The sequence below is a fragment of the Euprymna scolopes genome, chromosome 26 (assembly GCF_053919585.1).
Source record: "Euprymna scolopes isolate OS-2025 chromosome 26, ASM5391958v1, whole genome shotgun sequence".
NCBI classification, from domain to species: domain Eukaryota; kingdom Metazoa; phylum Mollusca; class Cephalopoda; order Sepiida; family Sepiolidae; genus Euprymna; species Euprymna scolopes.
In genome coordinates this window covers 110,581,551-110,607,253 of record NC_136507.1, presented here as the reverse complement: position 1 = coordinate 110,607,253, position 25,703 = coordinate 110,581,551, and the positions used below count along the sequence as shown (strand labels likewise).

The 25,703-nt window shown below is 31.8% G+C and overlaps 1 protein-coding gene across 12 annotated transcripts in view; it reads right to left on the bottom strand.

Annotated features, from left to right (window-relative positions):
- Positions 1 to 25,703, bottom strand: part of LOC145248365 (CTD small phosphatase-like protein) — a 574,218-nt gene that overhangs the window by 46,235 nt on the left and 502,280 nt on the right. For 6 of the 12 annotated variants that reach the window (XM_080110287.1, XM_080110288.1, XM_080110289.1 and 3 more), the window contains one exon: positions 20,208 to 20,267. The exons of the other annotated variants lie outside the window; for them this stretch is intronic. In XM_080110287.1, coding sequence (XP_079966413.1) covers positions 20,208 to 20,267 — 60 coding nt within the window. The remainder of the gene's footprint in view (positions 1 to 20,207; positions 20,268 to 25,703) is intronic. 12 annotated transcript variants of the gene reach the window in all.

Below are 25,703 nucleotides of genomic sequence, written 5' to 3'. Positions count from 1 at the left end.
GGAGCGGTAGAAGGATCCCACGATTTTTCCAACGACCTTAGCAACAGATTTGATGTACGTGTTCCATCTCAGATCAGGAGTAAAAATCAATCTCAGAAGCTTGTCAAACAATCCTGTTTGCTATATGCCAAAACTGGTGGGAACCAAGACGCTGCTCAGCTCCCTTGGATTTAACGGACTGTTTGCTATATGCCAAAACTGGTGGGAACCAAGACGCTGCTCAGCTACCTTGGATTTAACGGACTGTTTGCTATATGCCAAAACTGGTGGGAACCAAGACGCTGCTCAGCTACCTTGGATTTAACGGACTGTTTGCTATATGCCAAAACTGGTGGGAACCAAGACGCTGCTCAGCTACCTTGGATTTAACGGACTGTTTGCTATATGCCAAAACTGGTGGGAACCAAGACGCTGCTCAGCTACCTTGGATTTAACGGACTGAGCATATAGCTCTCTTGCATCTTTTATTACTCTTTTACAGTGGTTGCTGGCATTCCTGAAAGCAGCTTTAGTCTCAGTGCATCTATTACGTTGGTAGCTATGGAAAAAGTGATTTCTGTGCGTGATGGCAGCAGCACATTCCGGGGAGAACCATGGCTGGCTTTTAGGTTTGCTAATTCTTTTTGTTTTTATCTTATTAAAAATAAAAGTGATTATTTACCCAAGAAGAAAAACTTTCCTTAAATTTTTCTTGCTAGTAATTGGTTCACAAACTTGTATCAGTATTGGCTGATTTTCAATTGCTTGGTGATTGAGTGATTCAAACCTCACAAATTGGAGGCTACACTTGATAGTTTGCAAAACCTCGTCCAAGGTAGCAACATCAGTAGCATATTCCAAGAATGTTCTAAAATTGGTTAGTTCTACGTAGAATGTGTTACTGTTTTTTTACTTTTCAATTTTGAAATGTCATACCCAAGAAGCTTAGCATCTCACTTGACAGTCCTGGGGTAATCATGCAGTTTTGCCTGTCCTAATACATGCTTGGAATACAATTTGCTACCATTTTCTGTGCCACAGAATACTTAACAATGAAGAAAATTCGACTTCCAGTGATGTTTAACAAGTAACTGACTTAGCTGTGACACAGTCACTGCAATACCAAGTAAATACGTGTTGCCATGAATGTTGAAAATGCATGCTGCATAAGGTTAGTTTGCTGTAGCAAAGTAGATAAGTCTTTTACTAATTAGCACATTGGTCTCCAGTCAAAAATCGTCGAAGAATATGGCTGTTGATGATGTCGCTTGTGCAGGCATTAAAATCACTTGCAATAATCAGATTATTCAAAGGTACACAGTCAATAGTAACCTGCAGGTTGTAGATCAGTGTTAACTCTTTATTGCCAAATCATACTTTCAAAAAACAATATTTCTTACTCTTATGGCTTGTCAACCCAATTGGTCTTCAAAGTATAGGTCTCTGCATGGTTCGGCAAGTCAGTGAGGGGTTTGTTTATATTAGTGTGTCAGTTGCACATGAACTTTCATCACGTGTGAGTTTCAGGATTAAAAAATGTATTTATTGGATAAAAAAATTCTGGTAATAAAGGGTTAAGTGTGGAAACAGAGTGCAATAAATTGACATTCAGAATTGCACCTTTCAAACAGATAAAGACCAGACTGGTTCCCAGGCAAGAAGTGATGTATCAGCATGACCACTACGAGTTATGACAATTCCATGAAGACTAGAAATATTGAAGTAAAAGAGTTGCACTGTGTGTCTCCTATCAAGCATAGAACACAGACAGTTCTGTTTACAAGACAGAATCTTATTTGTGTGTGATGAGAGTTCACTTATCAAATGAGTATTCTTTTGCATGGGCAAATTGTTGTTTAGATAAGAAGAATAGAAACTTTACTGCTAGTAAAACAGCAAATTGATGTGACGAGTTGGGATCACATCAAGTGTTAAGCAAAAGAAAAAACTGAATTGGCTGAGTTTGTGTCAAGTTATTCTGATGATGTGATTTGTGCATTTTAGAGAATTGTTAATACAATTCAAGAGTTGGACATTTTTCTGTGTGCGTGTATTTTCAACTTTCATTACTACAAGATATTTTCAGTATTTTCTGTGCTGTTAATTTGTGACATATTAGTTGGATGCAAAGTTTGATGAAAACTCATCCCAGAGTTTGACAGATTCACATCTGTGGTGGACCGGGTTAAAAGAGTGGCACTAACCGGTCGCTTGTGTGGAGTCAAACAGGTAAAATTGGTCATTCTCCTACGATTAACAAGCATTCTGAATGTTTAACAACAGCTAAGTGAGAATGATAAAGTTAATGTTAAGCTGACAAAAATTGCACTATCCAGAGCTTATGCAATGGATCACTGTACAGCAAAGAACATTTTACCATTTGGAAACTATTGGCGACACCATAGATATCTTCTTTGTGGCACTGAAGAAACTGATTGTTCTGTTTCTGAACAGATTTTGTATACATATTTGTAGCTGAACTCCCAGTTCTAGTGAAACAACTCCTGATGGCATCCATAAACATAGAGGCAATGCCAATTGAACAATTACTTGAGCACGCCAAAACTATCATCTGAAATGAGAGAATTTCAGGAGCATATTGTAATAGCAGTGTAGTTGACTCAAAGTAGCCTTAGAAATCTACAGAGGCCAGACCCAACGTGACGTGCTCCCACTGTGGGCGGATTGCTGCCAAGGAGAAGTGCTCAATTGGGAAAGCAACATACTGGTGCAATGTTATGCTGAAAGATTCCATCTCCTGGTAACTGCGTCTGCAAATGCCATGTGCCAGACTCGGGTAAAAGGAATCAACCATGTGTAGTCACATGGTAATGAAAAGATAGACGAGCAATATGATGTAAGAGACTATGTCTGAGTAAAGCAACCAGACTGTCAGTATACTCCCAAATTAAAAAGGAGAATGGTGGTGACTAACGTGGTCAGTTAGTAAGCAGTGCTTGTTGATGGAATCCCCAGTCACATATGCAATCTCCACTTTGCTTTGAAGGTGGAGCATTCAACCATTTAAGAAAATGATGAGGAAAGTAACAAGTTGTTTTGCTCTGAATTATTAATGAGTAGTGCCAAAAATGCTCATGAGAATCAAGCCGCAAATTTGCAAGCAGAAACTTTAGATGATATGGAAGCAGAAACTTTTTTGTGTGATTCAAAAACAGAAACTGTTCAACTTGAAGTGCATGAATGAAAAGGCCACCACCATCATCTTGCATCATGTGTGATCAAGCGATCAAGGCAAGTGCAGCAACCGTCTCATGGGTTCACAAAAAAATTGTGCCAAAATTAAAATCTCAATTTTATTTTTTGCTAAAACACAACGAGTATAGATGTTCTATAAAAAACAGTAATAATGAAAACATCTGTAAAGTTAGAACTTTTCTTGATTTCTAGATGGCGGAGAGAGGGGGTGGGGGTATTACCCCTACATTACACTTTTAATAATATCTCAGCATATGTCTACACTTTCTTATGACAATTGGCTTCATTTCTTTGTCCAACAACAGAGACTTCTTTCTTTTTCTATATCCATTATTATCACAATTCCGGTTTGATATGTTGCATTAAGTTAGCATTTAAGAAAGTCAAATTTTGCCAGTTGTTGAAACAATTGCTGTAAACACAGCCTGGTTAGCCATAAACTTAAATCGAAGTTGCATTATTTGTGAAATATGTTTGTCCAGCACTAGTACTTGATATCAAACTAGACAAAACGGGGGAAACCAAATAAAGTTTATCCCTATTTGTGACAATGTGCTTCCATAGTTTTAGCTCTTATCTAGTATTTTGTCACCAAACAATTATTTAGGCCACACATTTGGCATTCTGTCCAAATAGAATTGGGTGGAGTTAAAATAACTACAACCCACCCACCCTCTGCCAAAAATAACAATTGTTCAAGGAGGGAGAGGTGAAGATGGAGTATGTGTCAGAGTTCCTGGACTAAATTCTCTGCAAAAGGTTATTTTCATTAAAAACTAACATTCCAAATTAATCAAGTTTAAAATATAACAGGGCTACGTTGGGTGATTGTTTTTTATAGCACCTCAATCCTTTCTGGACTATTTAATGCAACTTTAGTATTAAAAAAAAATAGTTCAAGTTCTGATACCCATGATTAAAATTACTACGTAGTTTCATGTAGCAATTAACAAATATCAACTTGCCTTCTTTTCATATGGATCAGCATGTGTTGTTTTTTTAATCTCCTTTATTCTATTGTTGGCATTGGTTTCCCTCATTCCTTTTTTAGAATCAGGTACTCCCAGGAATGGCAAACATCTATAGTGAAAGTGGTGCTAGGGATTCACCAAATTGTCAGTCTGAATTTAACCAAATCAAATTGTCAGTCTGAACTGATATACATTTCATTACTGCCACATTACAACTCTTTTTTTTTTTTTTTTGAAAAGTGGTTTTCATTATTCAGTCCAAAAAGTATTGCCTATACTCTTCATTATTCTCCCATATTTTTACTGAACAGAATAAGTCTGGGGCAGTTTTTTCCTACCCTGCATTCATCATACAATAAGCACTACAACTCTAACAACCTGTAAGCTGATTTGATACCTGTGACTCTTTGCTTCTTATTTATGAAGAGTTAAAAATAAAATTTAATTTGAAAGTATTCAAGCAATTTAAAAAGGAAGAAAAGTAAAACAAAAATGTAAGTAAACATTCCTAATAAGTAAAATAATTTTTAAAAAAAATGACTGGCCTGTTAACAAAGAAACAAATTAATTTGGATGATTATAAATTCAGAATCAAATTATTTTGTGCAATAATTTTTTTTTTTTAATTGTGTTTAATTGATGCTAATCAATTAATTCTTAACAAATAATGTGAAATTAATGTGGAGGTGATGCATACACATATATATTTTTTAACATTTCAAGGGAGAGAAGTCATAATAAATAATTTCCGTTTTATCTGTTTCAGTGAAATAGGGAAAATATCTAACAGTTTTCTTAGTCTAAATAAAAATCTTCAGAAATAACTGAAAATAAAAAATATATTTGTGTCAATAATTTAGGGAGAAAAAAAAAAGGAGAAAAACCAGGAAAATAGTCTGAATCGAGCATTGGTATATCAGATGGATTATTGTTTTAGCTTAACTTTGCAAATCCAACATAATTTGATTATTAATTTTGTTTCTTTGTTTTAAAGAGAACAACTAAAGTAATATTAATTGCTTTGTTATTGGTTTGTAGTTGTTATCACGATGATGTCAGTTACAAAAATAAAAAGATTTATTGTATCATTTAACTTTGTTCCTTTTTTGTTTCTAAATATTTTATAAACTGTAATTAATTGCAATCATTTGTAATTGATAAAATAGTTAACTGCAAAGAATTTCGCAATAAAAATAACTTTAAAATGATATTAACAATGATAACATTTTAAAAATATTTATAAACTTTTAAGAAGTTTATTTCAAGGATCTTCAGAAAAGTATGTGTCTAATACAAACAAGACAACAGAAATCTAATTATTTGCATGGAGACGAGTTATGGAAATGAAAGAAAAAGGGTACTTTTGCAGTTTAAAGTCTGTTTTTCCGCGAGTCTCACTTGGTAAACGATAGAAACGGCCGGACTACACCGAGTGAGCAAAATAGAGATACAATTGAGCAAATGTTAAAAATTGAAAGAGAAAAAAAAAAAGAAAAAAGTTTAAAAGGAAAAGAAAAAAAAAGGGCAGAGTATCATTGTGCTTCTTAAAGCAACAAGTCTTGTGACAAGAAAGGAAAATGAATAATTCCAGTATAAACACCCCCAATCTCCCCATGTTAAGAACAGCTTTCGGAATAAACACCCCCAACCTCGAAAGGCGTTCTTGATATGGGGAGGTTGGGGGTGTTTATTCCAAAAGCCGTTCTTAACATAGAGAGGTTAGAGGTGTGCTGGGGCAGGTCATAAAAAAGTACCAAAATAACTTTCCATACACAAACAAAACAAAAACTATATATGTTCACTAATTTAAAGAAACAAAACTTTTATTACCTCTTAGAAAAAAAAAAAAAGTTTCCATAAAAAATAAATAAAATAGTAAAGTTTATGAAATTACTACGGTGGGTTATTTATTTTCTTTCTTTTTTATTCATTTTTTTTTTTTTTATCAATTTTCATTCGCTCGGTATAATTCGGTGGTTTCTGTCGTCTTCCGGGCATTGCAGAGCGAGACTCATGGAAAAACTGGCTTTAAACTACAGAAGTGCCAAAAAAGTATTAAAAAAAAAAAAAAAAAATTTAAACTGAGCAAAACTATCACTGATAAAATATTAAAGAAAAAAAAAAGAATATAGAATGTTAAGATGACTTAAACAAAAATGATGTTCAAATACAAAAAAGTTTTTGTCTACATAAAAACAACTGCAGGCAAAGTCAAAAACCTTGAGATGAAATGAAGAACAAACAATTTTCTAATATGAACAATGAAAAATAATAATTTCTCAACATCAATGTGCTAAATTTATGGGTGAAGAATTGGAATATTCTATTTTATCAAGTTTAGCAACATGTAGGTGGAGAAATTAAATCAATATTTGGCACATCTATGGTTGCTAATATGCATCAATGTTGGCAATGCTGCACATGTAGGAAGGTAACAATTAAAACGCAGTTGGGGGGGGGGATGGCATTTCTTTTATAAATAGTTTGCCTCTGACAAATTATAGAAATGGCAACGGAGACAAAAAAGAAGACTACCAAGAGCAATACAAGGTTCCCATACATACAAGTGTACACAAATTATGTAAAAAGTAATGTAATTTTCTCATTGTGTCTTCTGTCAGAGATCATTCCCAAAGCCATTGTTCCCTGTAGTGCATCCAGCAAGTAAATGAAAACAAAATTCAGTCTTATTTCTCCATCACACATGACAAGAGTTCACAACAAAAATCATGTCTGGATGAGAAGGAGAGGGGGGGTTACCTTTTTTTGTTGTTTTTTTTTTTTACCAAGGAGCATCACTTTGGTTGAGAAAAAAAAATGTTGCTCCCAAAGAGAAATAATTCTGGTTCGATATGGGTATTAGTATTTCTGATAACTCTGTTGGTGCCAATATCATGATTTGGTTTATCTGATTTTGGGCATATCAACCGTTTTTCTTTTGTCATTTAATGCAGAAGTACAGTATATATTGTCAATTATTAGCTTTGTATGATTAGCTGGACACAATTTACTCGCAGCAGAAAGAAAATTAAGGGTTCATATTTTTCTCATCCATATTAATTCCTAATTTAACACAACGGATCTGATAAGATTTGAATTAGCCAATTCTGTTGTCTGTGATATCCATTATTTTGATAAAACTAACCTTCAAGATAACCTTCTACATAAAAAAATCTGGAAGAATTAAGGCCTGGTAAGTGAAGCTATTTAGTATCATATCTACTGATGAGACGATCAAAGTGACTCCACGTATCTTAAACGGTGACAAAAAAAGGACTATGGATATTCAAGACTAAAACTTGAACAAGTCAAGTATATATTGAACTTTATACTAAATACAGTTGGATTGCAGAAAATATTGTGAATGCTATTCAAATTTCATGGGTGGTTATAGGGGGAAGGATTTGTGATATATTGCTTGTGGGTTGTAGAGACATGTTTTTAAAACATCGGTTGCTAAAATAAGATTTCATGTAAATAAAATGCATAATAATAATAAATCTACTTCTAAAACAGAAGAAAAAAAAACGAGAAAATTTATTTTTTGTTTTCAAATTTCATCAGCCAAAGAACTTTCCAGCTAATTTTGTACATTGATTAAAAATGAAAAAGTGCAATTGAAAGGTGGGTTCATGCTTGGCAGAGGAAAGAAAATGTTCATCCTGTTAAAACTATTAAACTATGTAAATTTGACAACATTTCTAGGTGGAAAGGAGGATTTCAAAGGTAAGGGAAGAGGTAAGAAAAACAAATACAGCAAGCAAAACATTAAAAATGACTTCAAACACTTTGCTCACCAATTAAACATTTGTAAAATTTTAGATGTTATCCAAATTAATTTTTTGTTACATTTATCATGCCTGATCAAAGCAAATTATTGTTATTTAAATCAACAATACACCATAATATTTTAAAATACTTTATAGTATAGTTGGACAACTCAAAGAAGACTATTCAAATGCCCTTAGTGTTATATACTTGTAATTTTATTGTTCTATTTTTCTAATATTAATAGTAATTAATTAAAATGATTTAATAAAAGACAAGGTGAAAACTTTTCTTAGGGTCTAATTTAAAAAATAAATTTGTATAAAAATTACCGAAATGTTTAGCATTCTAATATAGCATATTATGTGTGAGTGTGTGCATGTGCATCAGTATTTTTAGATTTAAAATAATTAAATAAAAAATTCTTTTCAGTTTCTTAAAACATCTGCTGCTTTACGATTGTCTGTAAGAAAAGCTTTTTTACGAAAAGACCACCGGACTTCATTTTTTTTTTTTTTTAATTACTTGACCCAAATGTTATTTTTAACTTTTCTTCGAAGACAAAAATTGTAAACATGATTATATTTTAAATTATTTTTGACAAGAAATATACTTCCATACAGGCAATGGCACCTTAATACTGCTAGTTGTGTGTGTGTGTGTGTGTGTGTGTATATATATATATATATATATATATATATATATATATATATATATATATATGTGTGTGTGTGTGTGTGTGTGTGTGTGTGTGTGTATATATATATACATATATATATATATATACACACACACACACACACACACACACGAGTATAAACTAAATCATTAAATTACTTGCAAATACACACCAAGTAGATAGTTTACAGACAATTTGTGTCTAATCTTCTCAAAAAAAAGAAAGTTTAAAAAAATATATTTTGTTGAAAAAAAAAATTTTTTAATTTATTCTGGATGAACAATTAAGGATATTTTTTATCTGTAATCAACAAAGATATGTTTGTTGGTTGCTTGTCGTGGTTTTTGGCATGTCAATTGATGAGGAGTCATTTAATACCAAAAGCATACGTTTTTGTATACAATTGGTTTGTAGATTAGTTTGTTTTGTAGACATATTTCGAATACAAATAGTTTTTAAATGGTAAGTCCTATTAAGCTGATACAGTCCAGACAAGTATGACCAAGTCAAGTCAAAGTGGACATGGGAGTAATAATAACTTAAAGAGTGACTCCACTCTTCACAAATTGGGGCTTCACCTTATTTTATGCATAGAAACGATAAGTGTGTATGTCTGCTAATGACTTATATTTAACAAAAATGTATAACGAATGCAAGGTTTTGTTTGATTGTCTTGTTTTACAGCATATCAACTCTTTGAATTATTTAATGTTGATTCTGTTCATTTTGGTAAAAGTTTAGGTTTCAAGTTGTTTGTATCTTCAAATATCTAATCATGATATTTGATGTCCTTGTTTTGTAGAGGGAGTTGTTGGTTTTGGATTTATTATAATTAAATTTTTCAAAGGGAAAGGAAAAACAATAGTACCAATGTTTGACACATCTTAAGTCACGAAGCCAATATTTTCAGATAGCCTGATCTGGGTAGCACCAGGCGTAATATATGCTATGCAGATTGTTGTAAAAAGAGTTAATGTAGCTAGGACTTATGCTCGCAAAACAAAATAAATAGTGCAATTTCTTTTTAAGACAAATAAAATTAATTTCTTAAAAATATGCTGTATTGGATTATATATTATAGACAAAACTTATAAATACTGTTTCTCATGTTTTATTACGTGCAAATGCTCTTATCTACATAATTCTTTCACACGGGTAATTTTCTTGAGTTCATACAATCGCTCATTCTTTTATAAATATTTTTATCATGAAACAGTCAGATCACAAAATCTTTCTTTTTTTTTTAAATTAAAACAAATTATAACTTTACTAAATCTATCCTACAATGAACAAGCCAATTACATCTTTCATTATGTTTATTTTCCTTTGCTTTTTTTCCATTTCATTTATTTGAATTTATTTAGAATTGAGCAAAAAAAATTTCTAAATAAACATTTTTTCACTATACCAATTTCAAATTTGAATGACTTTTAATAAAAAATTATATATATAAAAATAAACACATTGCTCGCCAGTAATGAAAACTCTGAATTAATGTTCAATTTTCACCTAATTACAAAAATAAATGACACTTTATTTCAGGAGAATACAAACTATGTCTTAAATCTAAAAATGTGCATCAATATTATAGAATTAAACAAATTATTTATGGCACAGAAACTTTGAGATTTGTTTTCCTATGTTTCTCTTTCCAAACCTTTTCTAAATAATAGACCGCTCCTGTTTTCTGATTTGTTTAGAACTAAAAACAAAAGCAGGTTAATCTTTAAATGGAAGTGGGAGAAAAAGAAAATGGAGGATTGGGTTTGGTGAATGAGTAGTGTCCTTCCAAGATAAATGCAATTTGGGAGAGGCTGAGGTTAAAAAGTGGGGAGTGGACATCTTGGAGGCTTTCTATTACCAGAAGTGGTAACTCATTCACTAGACTAGCTAAAAGGCTAAACTTACCTAAAGGGTTGGGGGTCTGACAGAACCAAGAATGACATACACAGGGTTCAGACAGAGAACATGTACACTTTGATCTTAGCCAAAAGGTGGCAGTTAAGCATATAAAAAGCACAAAAATAACCAGAAGTTCATTGATGCTCTAATATTTATTTTTTGAAGTTAAATAATTCTTTTTGATTTCCCATAGGCAATGCCAGGACATGGGTCTTGCTAGTAGAATTTATAAACTGAACTCATGTTTTTGGTAAGGGTCAAAGTTCATAGTTATAAATCATTGTAATGCCTACCTCGGTGTGTTTTGGGAGCCACAGCATGTGAAGTCATTCTCTGGTGCATGGTGATAAGTATTGCCGATTTTCATCTTGAAATTATTGAACATTTAACATTTTCACATTAAAATATTCCGGCTTTGGTCGACAGCATCTAAGATCTCAAGAGGCCTAGCATAACTAATACATATGAATTATTTTGAAAAATAATATATAATGTAAAGGATTGTAATTCTATTTTATAATAAAAGTACAAGGAGAATAGCAATGTTAAGCTTTATTTTAAAGTTATTTGTAAGCATGATTTTTTTTAATATTGGTGGCGTTAGGATATATTTTTCTTAAAATATATTCTACTTATTAAAACCAAATATCTAAAATTTGTATTGATGTGTTCAATTGATATTTCTAGAGTTGTTTTTTATTGAAATTTTGATTAATAACATTAATAACATTAACAGCTGTAATTATACTACTAGCACTATGTCAAGTTTGAATGAATTACATCCATTTGATTTAGTGCATGTGTGTTGGCAGCATTTTCGTCATGCTAACTAATTAAGGAAGGAGCAAGTACGCTTACTATATAAATCTGTTAACTGTGAGCACAAATGTTAAATTCATTTTGAGGTAATCTGCACTTTTTTGTGATAGTTTTATCCACTTTTTTATGTGATAAAATATTACAAAAAAGTGCACATTTGTTTATTCAAAACAATGAAAAAGGTTTTTTAATAAAATAAAGGGAAATAAACTAAGCTGATACAAAATGTGAGCAAAAAGTGATTAAGTATTGAAAGAAAATAGAAAATTGGGAACTTCTATATATCATTCATATGTGGATATACTACCAGAGATGAATAATTGTTTTGTTTTTTTAAATAAATCAAAAAATATATACATCAATTGTTACACACATCAGCATATTTCATTAAAAAAATGAAATATTTCACAAAATTATTTAAAAAAAAAAAAAAGAAAAAAAAAAGAATGAAGTTACATTCAAGAGTTCCACTGAAGTAAAACCAGCCTGCTTGTTTGTTAGTTGGATAACATGGACATGAATTCCTTTTACTTTAGGTTTTTCATTAAAAGTGGCCTCCAAAACAGAGTTGGAAATATCAGATATCTGTATTAGTAAAATTATGAGAAAATTGTGTGTGTGTGTGTGTGTGTGTGTGTGTACACACATGCATTTTTCTTGCTTCAATGTAATTTTGATACTTTGAATTATTTTTTATTTACTATTTATCAAATACTTATGTATAATAAAACAAATGATTTTTAACTCCTATTTTACTCTTTCCCATTTGTAACACTCAGCTGAGACCACATAGTTTCCTCTCCCTGCATTTGTCACATAATAATTACTCTCCACCTCATTCTTTCAGCCTGTTTACTGATATGAACTTGTGGCTATTAGCTTCTAATTCATAAATTTTTAAAGAGTTGATAAAAGATAAAATAAAAACAAAACTCAAAATTATTTGAGATTTTTAAATCATTAAGTAATAAAAAGGAAAGTAAAAAGTTAAGCTATTTCTTAAAATGTTACAAAATTTTAACTTGTGAACTACATAAAAACACCTATTTTTTTTATTTTTGACATACTTTTGTTTATTATTATTTGAGATTTTTGCTAATCTTTTCTTTCGTATTATACAAAATTTTGTATAAAGTGAGATAACCCAGTAAGTTAGCTCTAATGCTGATGTAAAAAATTTGGCTCCTAAATTTTTGCCATTTTGCATTCAGCATGTGAATTATGGGTCATAAGGCATCCAGATTTTGACAAAGTTGCCTCTGAGTTCTTGAGACATTTAGATTCCTCCATCACAGATGTGTTTGAAAGTAACTTATGTGATATTCAGCAAAACTTTTGTTAGTTGCATAAACAAGTTAATTAAAATAAAATTGTGCATTTATTATAGATAATGTTAAATCATTGGCACAAATAACTGAACATACTATACCTTAAAAAGTATATAACCCCTTCCACCACTATTTCAGAGGAATTACCAGTTGACACCGGTGAAATTGAATTTCTGCCTTGAACAAGTCATCTTTAACACTGCATCAGAAAAAGTTGCTGTTGCAAGAAAATAAACTTTGGTCCAGGCGAGACTCATCTCAACTTTGAAGTATTTAAATTTCCAGGTTTGATATGAGATGATTCTGTCTGTTGAGAATATATTGTCTATATTTGGCTATATTTTTTGTTTGTTGAGATGGTAGTACTACTTACTTTTTCTGACATTATATATTTTGTGTTCAATTTCTCGTTTTTTATAAGAAATTGCTTTGCATGCAGTTACTTCCCTTTTCTCCTAGAAAATTATATGCAGGCCTAACTAAAGGTGTTCTCCTTTGTGGATATTTATGTAAAATAAACTTTATTTTCTGATTTAAAACAAGACTATTTTCTCATCTTTTACTTTTTGTAGGTTACAGGTTTGTTGGTGTTATATGAAAAATGATAAAATTCTGACAGATTCTCCTCCACTGGAACTCTATAACATTCTCACTTGAACATTTCAATTTTCTTTTCTTTTGAAATTTTTTATAATGTCAGTCTATAATAGCAATTTAAAAATATATTTTAATTAAAAAAATATATAGTTGCATATAAAGGTAATTAATATATTAAAAAGAAATTTAATAAAAAATAAATTGAGTTTTATTCTGAAAGATTAAAAAATTTTAAACTAAAAGCCATTATTTTTTAAATAATTGAAATTAGTATTAGTATTATTATTATTATTAAATTAAATTAAAAAGGCAAAATCATGTCTTACGTGTGCTAAATAAAAGGAACCAAGGCTTGCATGAATTATTTCCCTTTGTTTATGGATGACAATAACATTGTAATGTAAAATTTCTTTCAAATATTAAAAAAAAATAATAATCAGTATTTCTTTATATTCTGCCATAAAAACGTACAAGATTATTTTCTTTAAAATAGGGCCAATTTAGGTAGGTGAATGCTTGAGGGTAAATATTTCATTATCATCAGCTACAGTTTAATATTCATTTTATATGCTAGCATGTGTTGTATGGCTTTAATAAATTGACTTCCAAACTAACCTATTTTGGGTCAGGTCTTCATTTATGCCTCTTTCTCTAATGTTCATCTTTATCACTGTCTCTCAAGTTTTCCTTGGCCTTCATCTGTTAACTGTTCTACATTCACTAACCCAAGAATTTTTATCCATTATTTCAACATGGCCATACCATCAAAGGCTCCTGTTTTGCAAACATTTTACTATACTGTCCAGATTTCATCTTTTTCTGGGGTAACTAGATCTAAGCATCTTTTTCTGACTCCCATTCCATATCCATTGCATAATTTCTCTCCATGCAACGCATGTCCTCAATACTCATTGGTTAAGTTTCATTTTTATAAATCACATTGCATACACATGCTTGATAGACTCTTCCTTTGTAGTAGTAATGCTTTGATAGTAAAGGCAGAAACTCATTCGACTTATTCCATCCAGTATTAACTCTTGCAATCACATAAGCACCTGCTCTCAACCCTGTGTTGCAATGTTATATCACCAAGGTATGAGAACTTTGACAACTTCCATAGCATGACCATTCAAATATACTTTGTCCACTTCTGAGTTCTCATGCATCTCCATTGTCTTACATCTTTCGCATATAAACTGGTCATCCTCTCTGAACTTAATAATCTCGTTGCATTTTTTGTGCACCTAATTGCTTACAGTACCACAAAAAATTAAATTGCATTGGACTCTTTTCCCCACAAACTGTGTAGAAGAGCTTTCCAACATTACAACTACTGGTCATCACTTTGGTTTTGATAACATTCACTTTCAGACCTTTTACTTTCCATAGCATTTCTCCAAGTTTTTAACTCAAGTAGACCTTCCACTGTTTCACAGGCAAGTACTAAATGATTAGCATACACCATCTTTTAGATAATTCACACAAAACCATGGACAATGCTTCTAAGACACAAATAAAAAAACAATAAATTTAGTACAGAACTCTGATGTACTCCTACTTTAACATTAAAGCTGTCACTAAATATGCTGTTAATTGTAATACAATTAAGCATTTCTGTCTATACCTTTGAAACCTTTGCCAAACATTCGTCTTTGCTAGACAAGCTCTTCAGACTGTCAAAAGCCTTTTCCAGATCCACAAAAACAAAACAGGTTCTTCTCTTGCATTTGTCTCAGGATAAATATACCGCTAATAATACCAGGCATAAACTAAATTGCATTTCATCTTTGCTAATGTGACTTCGTATTTGCTACTCAATTATCCTCTTGACCATTTTCAGGAACTGATCTATTAACTTTAAGCCTCTGTAATTAGCTCTATTCAGCGCCCTATTACCCTTGGAATGGTCCACAGTTATAAGTGGCTAGTCTTTCATAACTTTTTTTATGATCTAATTTGTCAAGTTGGATTATTTCAATGTTCATTTCATCTTACAGCCTTTAACTTTTCTGCAATAATGACGAAAGGTCCTGCAGCCTTAACTCTTCATCTAACAACTTTCCATATGATTACATTTTCAATTCTTATTGTTGGACCAGATAGTAGCACTTCTAGATTCTCTCAGTTTCATGAAAATTCAGTATTCAACAATCTCCCATAAAATGTAAGGGAGAATATTAGAGAAAATATGATGGATATTTATATCTGATTTCAGTCAAAAGTTTCTGACCAACTCGACACCATGTTATAATTTAAGTAGAATAGAAAGTGGATCTTTGGTTTATTTTCATCAGCCTTATAACTCTCGTTTCCCTTATTTTTTTTTTTTTTAATCCTTATATTCTATGAGCAATGTTTTTGACAAAGTCAAAAGAATCAATGTTTTCTGGGTCAAAATCTATTCCATCTAACACTTATCATTGATGAACTTGAAGTAGTATTTAATTTTTAGCTCCTTCATCAAGTGGCTTCATGCCTTGTCTGGAGCAATGCATTTCTAGGTATCCTGCTTGCACTTATCACTTGTTGCTAATACTTTATTGTTGTTCTAAATGCTCTTCTCTCCAAACAGTGTCTGTATTTGTCTTTGGCAACTGTTTAGCTAACCTGTATACTTCCCATGTGCAGTATATTTAGAAATCTATCTTGCTGAGCCTCTATTGTGGCTTTGTATGTTTTTTTCTTGCCCCTTCTTTGCCACCAGATAAACAACCTTATTCACCAAATATTTTCTCCATTTACTCATTTGTTTCCACTCTTCTTTCATACACTTCTCAACTTTCTCATTCCACCACCATGTCATCCTTGGATGCCCTTTCATATAGCTAAAAGTCTGACCCGTTACCTCCAATAGTGTATTCTCAACTTGTTTCAGTTCTTTCACACTTCATGAAGTGAATCTGGTAACCATTAATTGGTTTCCAAATTAACGTTTCATGTGTCCATCATTCAACCCACACACACACCATTTTCTTTACCTCATGAGCTTTATTTCATGTGAAATTACAAAATTCAAATAATGTGAAAATTTATTTAGTTTTGTTTTATCCAATACTAAAAGAGAGATACTTGAGCATCGTGTAATAAAAAAATTTTAAAAGAAAAAAATGATTTGCTTATTATTAAAATACATCGAGATTCTAGGAGTTTATTAAAACTATTTAAGTACTGACTCCAAAATTTGGATGATTTAAAATAAAAAATTATCATGGCAGTGTGATTGTTAAAAAGTAAAAAAGAAAAATAAATGTCAGTCAAGGGGAAGTAACTCTTGTAAGCCTTAGCTTCCTGTATAAAATATTAACCCAAATAAAAAATTATTTTAATCAAACAAATGATATTTAAAATAAAAGTGAAATTTTAATATTTTTTAATTAATGAAAGTTAATAAAAAATAAACAAAAAATAGAAAAAAAATATTTTTAAATTATTAGTTAATAGGCATTTAAATAAGAATGTTTTACTTCAAGTATTTTTTCTCCTAAATAAAATAAAAAAAACAGATGAAAGTAATCACTAAAGACAAGAGTGGTTCAATATGTTAAGATCTTGAGTTATTTTCAATAAAGAATGAATAAGCTGATTGTTACTTCTAACAAAAGAAGTTTGGTCCAAAAGTATTATTTTAAAATGTAAATATGTTTATCTATTTATACTAAGATTTATTTATTCAAATAGAATGGTTTGAAAATTTTGTTACATTGAACAAAAGTAACACCAAGAAAAAAACCATGAAAGTAGTTTCATTTAATATCAAACTGATAATGGCATTGCATAATTTTGTACTACAAAAATGTTGTTGTTCATACAGAATGTTTCGATGTGTGACTATGCCAATGAAAGATAATAAACTGAATCAATTACATGTTTTTCTTACCGCATTACTTATTTTATTTTTAAAGTTTTTTTTTTATTTCACTTTTTTTCCTTGGTTGAGAACCTTTTTACTATAACTGATAAACTTACAGAAATGTGATAAAAAATGCCTAAGAAAAAAAATGCAAAAAAAAATATAAGAGAAAAAAAAAAAAAAAACTAAACAGTGTAATTGTGACAGTCCGAAACTCGTATTTGTATTGTTTAATTTTACTTAGGAATTAATTGATACAAAGTGTAGAATTATGGATGAAACAGTAGGATAAACAAATCTAATATTGTTTTAAACCATTCATCCTTTCATTGCTAATAGCTGATAGTCAAAGAATGAGGCTAACAATTCTTTTTAATGAAGTATTTTTACAAATGAAAACAAAACCGTAATAGTAATATGTGGTTGAAAATCTACAAGGCCAACTGCTAAAAGTAGAGAAAAGGATTAGACTTAGAGAAAAAAGATGATTGCAAAAGAAAATGTTTAATGTTTCTGTAAATTCTAAAAAAAAAAATTTAAAAAAAAAAAAAAAACTATTATTGATTAACAGGCTGACAGAGATGGAAGATATAAAATCTGACATGGATTCTTACAGTTTCAAAATATGCAACTTCTTCTTTTAAAGTTTTCTGATATTCAGACACTGTTGATTCTTTAGAGATAAAAATATGACTCCTAGCATTCTTACGAATCAGACTGTGACTCTTTATAAAATTCCAATTCCAGAGTTAATAAGATTTCTACATTTGATTAACAAATGTAAAATGTTTATTTTTAATATAATGCAATTTATTATTTTTGACTTGAGATAACCAACAAGTATTTCTTGTCGAAAAGTGGCCGAAATAGGTTTGAAAATAAACTGATTGAAGACAAAATGAATACAGAAATCAACTCAGATTTTAACTACTTAAGACAGACAAGTTCTGCTAGAACTGATCACAATGAAGTTTTATTGCATCAATTTTGAATGTAGCTTTTAACAAGAACAGGTTAGTTTTCATTTCAAACCACATATATCAGATAAAAACTGAATTTATCAATGCATATAGACTGCTAGTAGCGCTATACATCTTGAATTTGTCAAAAGAACAATAGAAAAACTTGTCTTTTGCAATAACATAATGTAAATAATGTGTAGGATGAAGTTAACTGAGCAAATGAGAATAAACTTTTTATAAAGACAAAACGTGTACTCATATTCGTTGAGTAATACCATAAGAACTAATTTTTATAATATGTTCATGCCAAACCTAGTTAAAAACTTTGGATATATCAAACACTACCAGCCTAACTTCGCCTATCTTATCCAGTGAATAATATATGCATTCAGAGATTACTATTAGAATGGACTTGTCTAAATCCATACTGTTGGTCAGAAAGAAATTTTAACATTAACAAGATATTTAACTATCACTAGATTCATTAACGATTAAAAAATTTTAACAAAGAGAAGGAAAAACTGATGATACAATAATGCCCCAGAATTCTGTAATACTAGTACCACAGAGGCAATTTTCAAGCTACCAGGCAAACAAGATTCAGTCAGGCATTTCTTATAGAGTTTGAAGAGGGGGGAGAGCAGATCAGCGGAGCATTTCTTTATTATTATAGCACGGATAAGATCAAGCCCACATGCTTTGCTTTGGAGGTGTCATGGATTTTTTATGATATCCGAAACATGGAAAATCATCAAGTATGGTTTCTGTCTGCAGTGGAAAATTTGGGAGGGAGTTGTTTAAGGAATCCAAGTGAATTGTTAGACAAATGATTCAGACTAATCAGTTGGTGGTTGGATAGCAGAGGAATTGTTGATTAGCCATTATTCATCACACTATAGATTTTCCGGGAATCATAAATTCCTACCTTCTTTGATTCAATGTGCTTTCTAGTGAACCGGCCATATCTAATCTTGAATTCAGCTATTACACTCCTTACGAGTTTTTTGATGCTCTAATTTTTTTTGTAGTTGACTTATGGTGGTTGAACTAGTAGAATGCTTGCTACTTTTATATAATAGCAATTTCACAGTTCAAAATCTACTATTGTGGAGAGTGAGTCTTCTTATGGAATTTCCACATGGGAACATGTACTTTTTCGCTGGCTTTGACCCCTTCAGTTATCTCTTTTGTGCACTGTTCAGCAGGGAGAGAAAAAGTTGTACTGCATGGACACCTCCATATAAAAGAACTTTTTCTGATGTTATCTCTGGAACTGATGGAGTTCCAGTCATTCTGTAGTATCTCACCATTTTGAGTAATGGCTGTTTGGCTTAAGGTTGAAAGTTTAGGATGATATCAACTATTATAACAAGGTGATCAGCATTCCCAAGTGGCTACTTGTGGTCACACAAGCCTTGGGCAGTGCAAGAAATGAGGCTTGCTGATCTTCATGATCTGAGAGAAGGGTTAGAAAAGTGGTAGTTTGTGAAAAGGAATGTGCAATAGAGAAACTAGGTGTGCAGCTACCAACTGTGTCGATATAGTAAAAAAAATCCAAGCCAATTACGATGACTTACATTAAAATCTATAAATACATCTATTTGGGCACTCAGATCTAATGAGTGTTGAATCTATACTATTAGAGACATAGTTGAGCAAGATATAATCCTACTTTGGAGGAGAATAGTATATACAATATAAATAACTACTAATGTGTTGTAAGGTTAATATAAACACAGGTACACCTCATTCTCTGATTCTAGACTGTTTACTTAAACTGAACTTTAAGATTCTATTTTGATTAAGAAAGACAAGTACATTAAGTGCATTCATTACACAATTATAGCTTACAAGTAATAACTACCCAAGTTTGTACAATATATCTATTTCCACTGGTTTTAAGATTTGTTAAAAAATATTAATTTTGTTTAAAACCTTATTAGAAAGGTGCGATTTCAATAAATTATTTAAAAAAAAAAAAATATCCCAAAATGTTTCAATGATTGTTTTTTTCCATATAGATTATTTTCATAACATCTCGACTTATTGAAACACCCTTTGATATATATATAAAAAAAAGGTGGGGAACGAAGCTTTACTTCCTAATATTCAAGGGATAAAATTGATAAAACTTGCCAATGACTTATCTCCCCCTAGTTCACTCACAACAGTAGTAGGTGGCGTTTGGGTGCAAGGCTGAAAACCGAAATAATAATTATTGAGCATGTTAATGAAACAAAAGATGCAAATAAGCTTGCAATGATGAAAATCATTAAAAAAAAAAAAAAAAAAAAGTAAAAGAATAAAAAAGTAAAAAAATAAAAAATGCATGAAAAGCAAATTAAAAAAAAAAGCATTCAATGCTTGCATAGATTCATATTTTATATTACAACACAACCTTTAAAGAACAACCATTCTGTCTGGAATTATTTCAAATTCACGAAAAAAAAAAAACAAACAAAAAAAAAACAAACAACTTTTTTAAATAAGTTCACACTTATTAAACCCAAAAGTCATTCTGGAATAATGGTTAATGAGATTGATGGATTGTCAAGAGGAAATGAACAAAGAATAATGAACAATTACATAAATGCACAAACCTCCAAATCATTCAACACACAAAATATTCAGGTAACAAAAGACATTTTGCTTTCTGATATGTTAATTTGAGATTAGGAGGAAGAGAGATATGGTGGTGCATATTATAAAAAAAATATTCAAAGTGATTCTCAAAAACCAGAAAAAAATCAACTTTATTTGTTTTTGAAATCCATCTAACTTGTTTTTGTTTTTTGTTTTTTTCTAGTATCTCTCAGTTGGGAGAGGATAGCTGAAGCGAGGAGATTTTTTATAAAAAACGATCCCGGACAATGAAAGGCATTGGATTCTCAAATTAAAACGAACGTGTCGCATCTTACACGTATGACTCAATTGGTTAAAGATACAAACTATGATTTGAAGAATACTTGACATTTCAAAACTTCTAAAATGTGAATGTCAGTTTGTAATGAAGGAAACTAATAAAAATCTGAAATGGAAACCCTTTATTTAATCAAAAATACATAAAGTAAATTAAAAAATAAAAAAGAAACAATGAATTTATTCTTCTACATTTACTGTTTTGAATAAAATACTCTCAAAAGAGTTGCATTCTTGAGTCTGGCTTTTGTTTGCATTATCTGTATAAATATGCGCCCAAGCATTATCCAAAAGCAAATGCAGTGAGAATCTCAACTTGCTATAAGAACACTTGTAGTTCTTAATACTACTAGACATTCTTGAAGGACAAACAAACTGGTTGTAGTCACTGATTACAGTCATATCAGCAAGCAAGTCATGAAAGTTTGTCAGTCTCACAAGTCTACATATGGCTAAACATAAAAATACTTTCTTCATTGAAGCTGAACATTTATTAATCATTTTATTTTTAACTATTCTTTTTTTGTTCAATAAAATATAAAGTTGGTGAATTATGTAGAGATAGATTTGGTTATTACTTTTAACCGATATCTATGGAGATAATTGAAGCAATTGGCCTCTCCATGCAGTGTAACATTGTTTCTGATGCCAAACAACTCCAAGTTAACTTGCTGAGTAACCACAGTGAATCAGATGTCATTGAGATTTAAGAATTCAAAATGTCCCAAATTTCTACATATCAGAAAAATGAATCTCTCAATAAAGTAGAACTGACAATTGGCCACAAAAGTCTAACTAGCATAAGTGGAAATCTTGGCAGTCAGTCATCTGTTGCATGTTGAAAAAGAATTTAAAACAAGCTTTATTTTTCTTCATTAGTTTATTTTTTTCTTATTTTTTTTTAAATTACATTTTCACCCCAAACAAGGCACACTGCCACTTTGATGTAAGGGGCTACTATTAGGGACACAGGCTACAGGGGTACTAGGTGGGGAGTTGGGCAGCAAGATGTCGGTTCACGTTACACTTGAACTTCTGCATGTCAGTACAGTTGGGGAAGCAGAAACCTGGCAGGGAGTTCCAAAGTCTAGCGGTTCTGGGGAAAAAAACTACTGGAGTAGAAGGCTCTCTTACATCTAGGGATCTCTACTGTGAAGGGCTGGGATTGTACTGCTTGTCAGGTTTGTCGGGGTATTTACGTAGAGGGGGTACAAGTGCTTGCAGTTCGTCGGAACATTAACCGTTAAAGTACTTGTAGAACAGGCAGAGGGATGCTACATTGCATCGATAGGACAGAGGCTGAAGCTTGGATGACGGTTCAGGACCTATTAGGTTGGCAACTCTCTTTTGAACCTTGTCTATGAGTGAGAGACTAGTAGCAGATGCACTCAATAACAATAACAAAGTTGAAGAAAGCATAAAAGATCACAATCGTCATGTTTCTTTTCCTGGATTGGAGAGGGGGAGAGATGGACCTCTCGCATAGTTTCCTTTTCTCTTAAGAACTGTCATCAATAGAGCTCTTAAGAGGAAGGGAAGCTGATTTAAGAGGGAGAGAGAGAAAAGGATTTTAAAAGAAAGAAAAAAAGGAAAGAAATTCAGAACAAGAAAAGGGAGAGAAAAGAGAAAATGTTAATCTCAGCTAAAGAGGGGGAAGAAAATGTGAATTCATAAAAACCAGTTGTTTTATCAGATAGGAGACACTTCACTTGCTAGCTTCCAAACAGCACACATCAGCTTGGGCCAACAGCCCAAAGCTGGATCTCCCACCCCACAAGAGCCAAGTGGAAGAATAAACTTTCCTCATGACCGGCCAAATAGACAGGCATAAAAATTGTTTTGAACCTTGCAGCAAAAGTCGAATTAAGTAAAAAAAAAAAAAATACTGCATCTAAAAACATTAGTTTGTTCTTCTTAACTCCGAGAGAAGTCCCAAATTTGACCAATTCTTTTATCTGAATTACATGAAATTGTTTTATGCAAATAATTATTTTTCTTAAGCAAATGATCTTTCATTAATTATTGATTGTTTGTTTGTTTTGAGAGTAGCTCAGCTGACTCTAGATCCACTCTGAAACCCGATACCTAAGCTGCAGCTGAGAGAAGCACATCACCAGGGCACCTATGAAGGAGGAACTTAACCACAATGTTTAACAACAAATGCCCAGCCAACATATTAAAGGTATTGCCACACAGGGGCATGCATGTTTTGTGCATTCTGGCATCAGATAGGTCATTTCCAGTGAGTGTTTGGTTATATTTTGAGGCGGCCATCACTAAAAGTTTAAAGTGTAGCCATCGGGACTTAGGATTAGTGCACATCGTCTTACCCCTGTGCACAACCTACTCACAGAGAGATTACATTTATGCTCTCATAACACAGGATCGTGCAGTTGATTTAGTTCTACAGAGTTCAGTTGCGTACCTGCCATGAAAATAACAGAGTAGAGAAAGAAAGCTACATTCTTTGGATTTAGATGCTTCATTAAGTAATGTGTGTGTCTGTGTGTAGAATATGTTAAGATAAAGCATAAAGTTACATAGGAACTTTAGTATATTATCAAGTCAAGAAAGATTACAAAAAGAAGAATAAAGGAGAAACCATATATATATATATATATAATAGCTTCTTTCAGTCTTGACGGGCTATAGATACCCACTGTAAGGATGCCTGTGCATGGATTTTTTTGTGGCAAGAGTTGCGCAATCTCCAGAATCAACATTATTAAATAACAGTGGCAAGTGGAGGTTCAGGATGACTGGAAACAATGCTGAGATAAGTGACACACACACACACACACACACTATCAGGAAGGTCCAACGTTGTCCAGGATTGAATGAAGATTAACAAATGTTCCATGCTACTTTTAGTCTTCGAAATTGGTGAAATAGCTTAGTTTTCAATCAAATCCATTGATTGCCTGCTCTTGTTAAGGAACCCAGTACGGTGTAACGGCAAGAAACTTCACATATCTCCTCGCAGTGACTTAACCTGCAGTTGACTTTATGTTAGGCCTTTTGACTTGTGTGGTATTAAAACTTCTAAAATGCACTTGTGATGTTAAGCTGTGTAAAGTGTTAACTTTGATCAAAATCAACTGCTCTTTCTTTCATCAGATTATTTCGATTACAGATATTTATTGAAGATATTCCAATACAAAACCTACCTAAGAACACTGACATACACAAAGTACTTTTGAGTAAAATTGTATAAAATAAGGCCCAGCCATTTTTTAGTCCATAGGGAATGAAATCACACACAGTCAACCAGTCCCTGTCTACATAAACTACCTGTGATCCTTTGCATGGTGACACAAGATAACAAGCAAGCAATATTCAATGTTAGAAATATACTACACACTCCAGATCATTTGGTATATAAATAACATTGCAAATGATCATTACACCAAGCAGAAGAGGCCATCCCCCACTAGATTTTTAAGTCAGTTTTGCATCTTGTCAAAGCTGGAAAGGGTGTTCATAATTTTCTTCAAAGTGTTTTCATGGTGATGCTTTGTTATTTGCATAAATATCAGCAAATGATCTTAGAATATAATCTGGGAGATTATTGATGAAGATCGGAAGACAGTTGGACAGAATGGATCCTTGATGCATGCTGTTGTTGATACTAATTCAGACTTCTGCTTAACTACTTTTTTATAAACCTATCAGGAAAGATTTGATGGTTGAGAAGGCATTTCCAGATATTCAGTAACTGGCAAGCTTGTAAAGTAAACCTTTATGCCACCTATATCAAAAGCCCTTGATATGTCAGGAGCTATTGCTCTAGAAATGAAACTCCCATCAATAGATTCATTGATCCTGTGTAATATTACAACAATCAGCATGCCAGTTGTTGATGTTGCAGAAAATGATCCATATTGCTTGTCACCAAGTAGATTTCTTTTGCTGAGGTGGCTTATAACTTCTTATTTTATCACAAATTAAAGCAACTTACTTATAATGCACAAGAAACAGATTGGTTTGTAACGAAGTGCAGAAGACCAATCTCCAATGTTTTTAAATATTAAGCAGATTGAAGAAGTTTTCCAAGATGATTGAAAGCATTTCTCATTTAAACAACAATTCAACAATTTTGTAAGCTTTAAATTTTTATAACTTTTTAGCCATTAGAGATATTTGCATAATTCACTTTTGATCTCCACTTCCTATGAAATTATTTGATTAAATAACAATAACCGAAAATTAAAAAAAAAAAAAAAAAAAAAAAACTGAAAATGCTAATACACGTTGGGCATGGGGAGATTGTTTATGAAGTCCAAATGCACTATGAGGACTTGTCCACTGATAGAGTTCTCAGATTAAAGACATAAAAGAGCAGGAGACAAACTCAGATTATAATAAAAATTGTAGTCATTTTTATTTTTATTTTTTTGATTTGACAAAAACAAATTAACACGATCCCAGAATCTGCATGTGCGACTATGTGAACTTATCTGTGGATCCAAAACTATTGCATGAATTTTTAACATGGTCAAATCGAATTCTGATCCTGAAATGTTCTCGTAATTTGTCTGAACCATTAAAATCGATTTTTACAATGTGAGTGATTAATTATTAAAATGTATTATATGGGTGAGCAGTTAAACAGATAGGGTTTTGCTAATAAATATGAAGACATACTGCCGGAAAATATTGATTTTATCACTAATATATTGAGTGATGAGAGGATGGGAATCCAAGCTCTGGGGA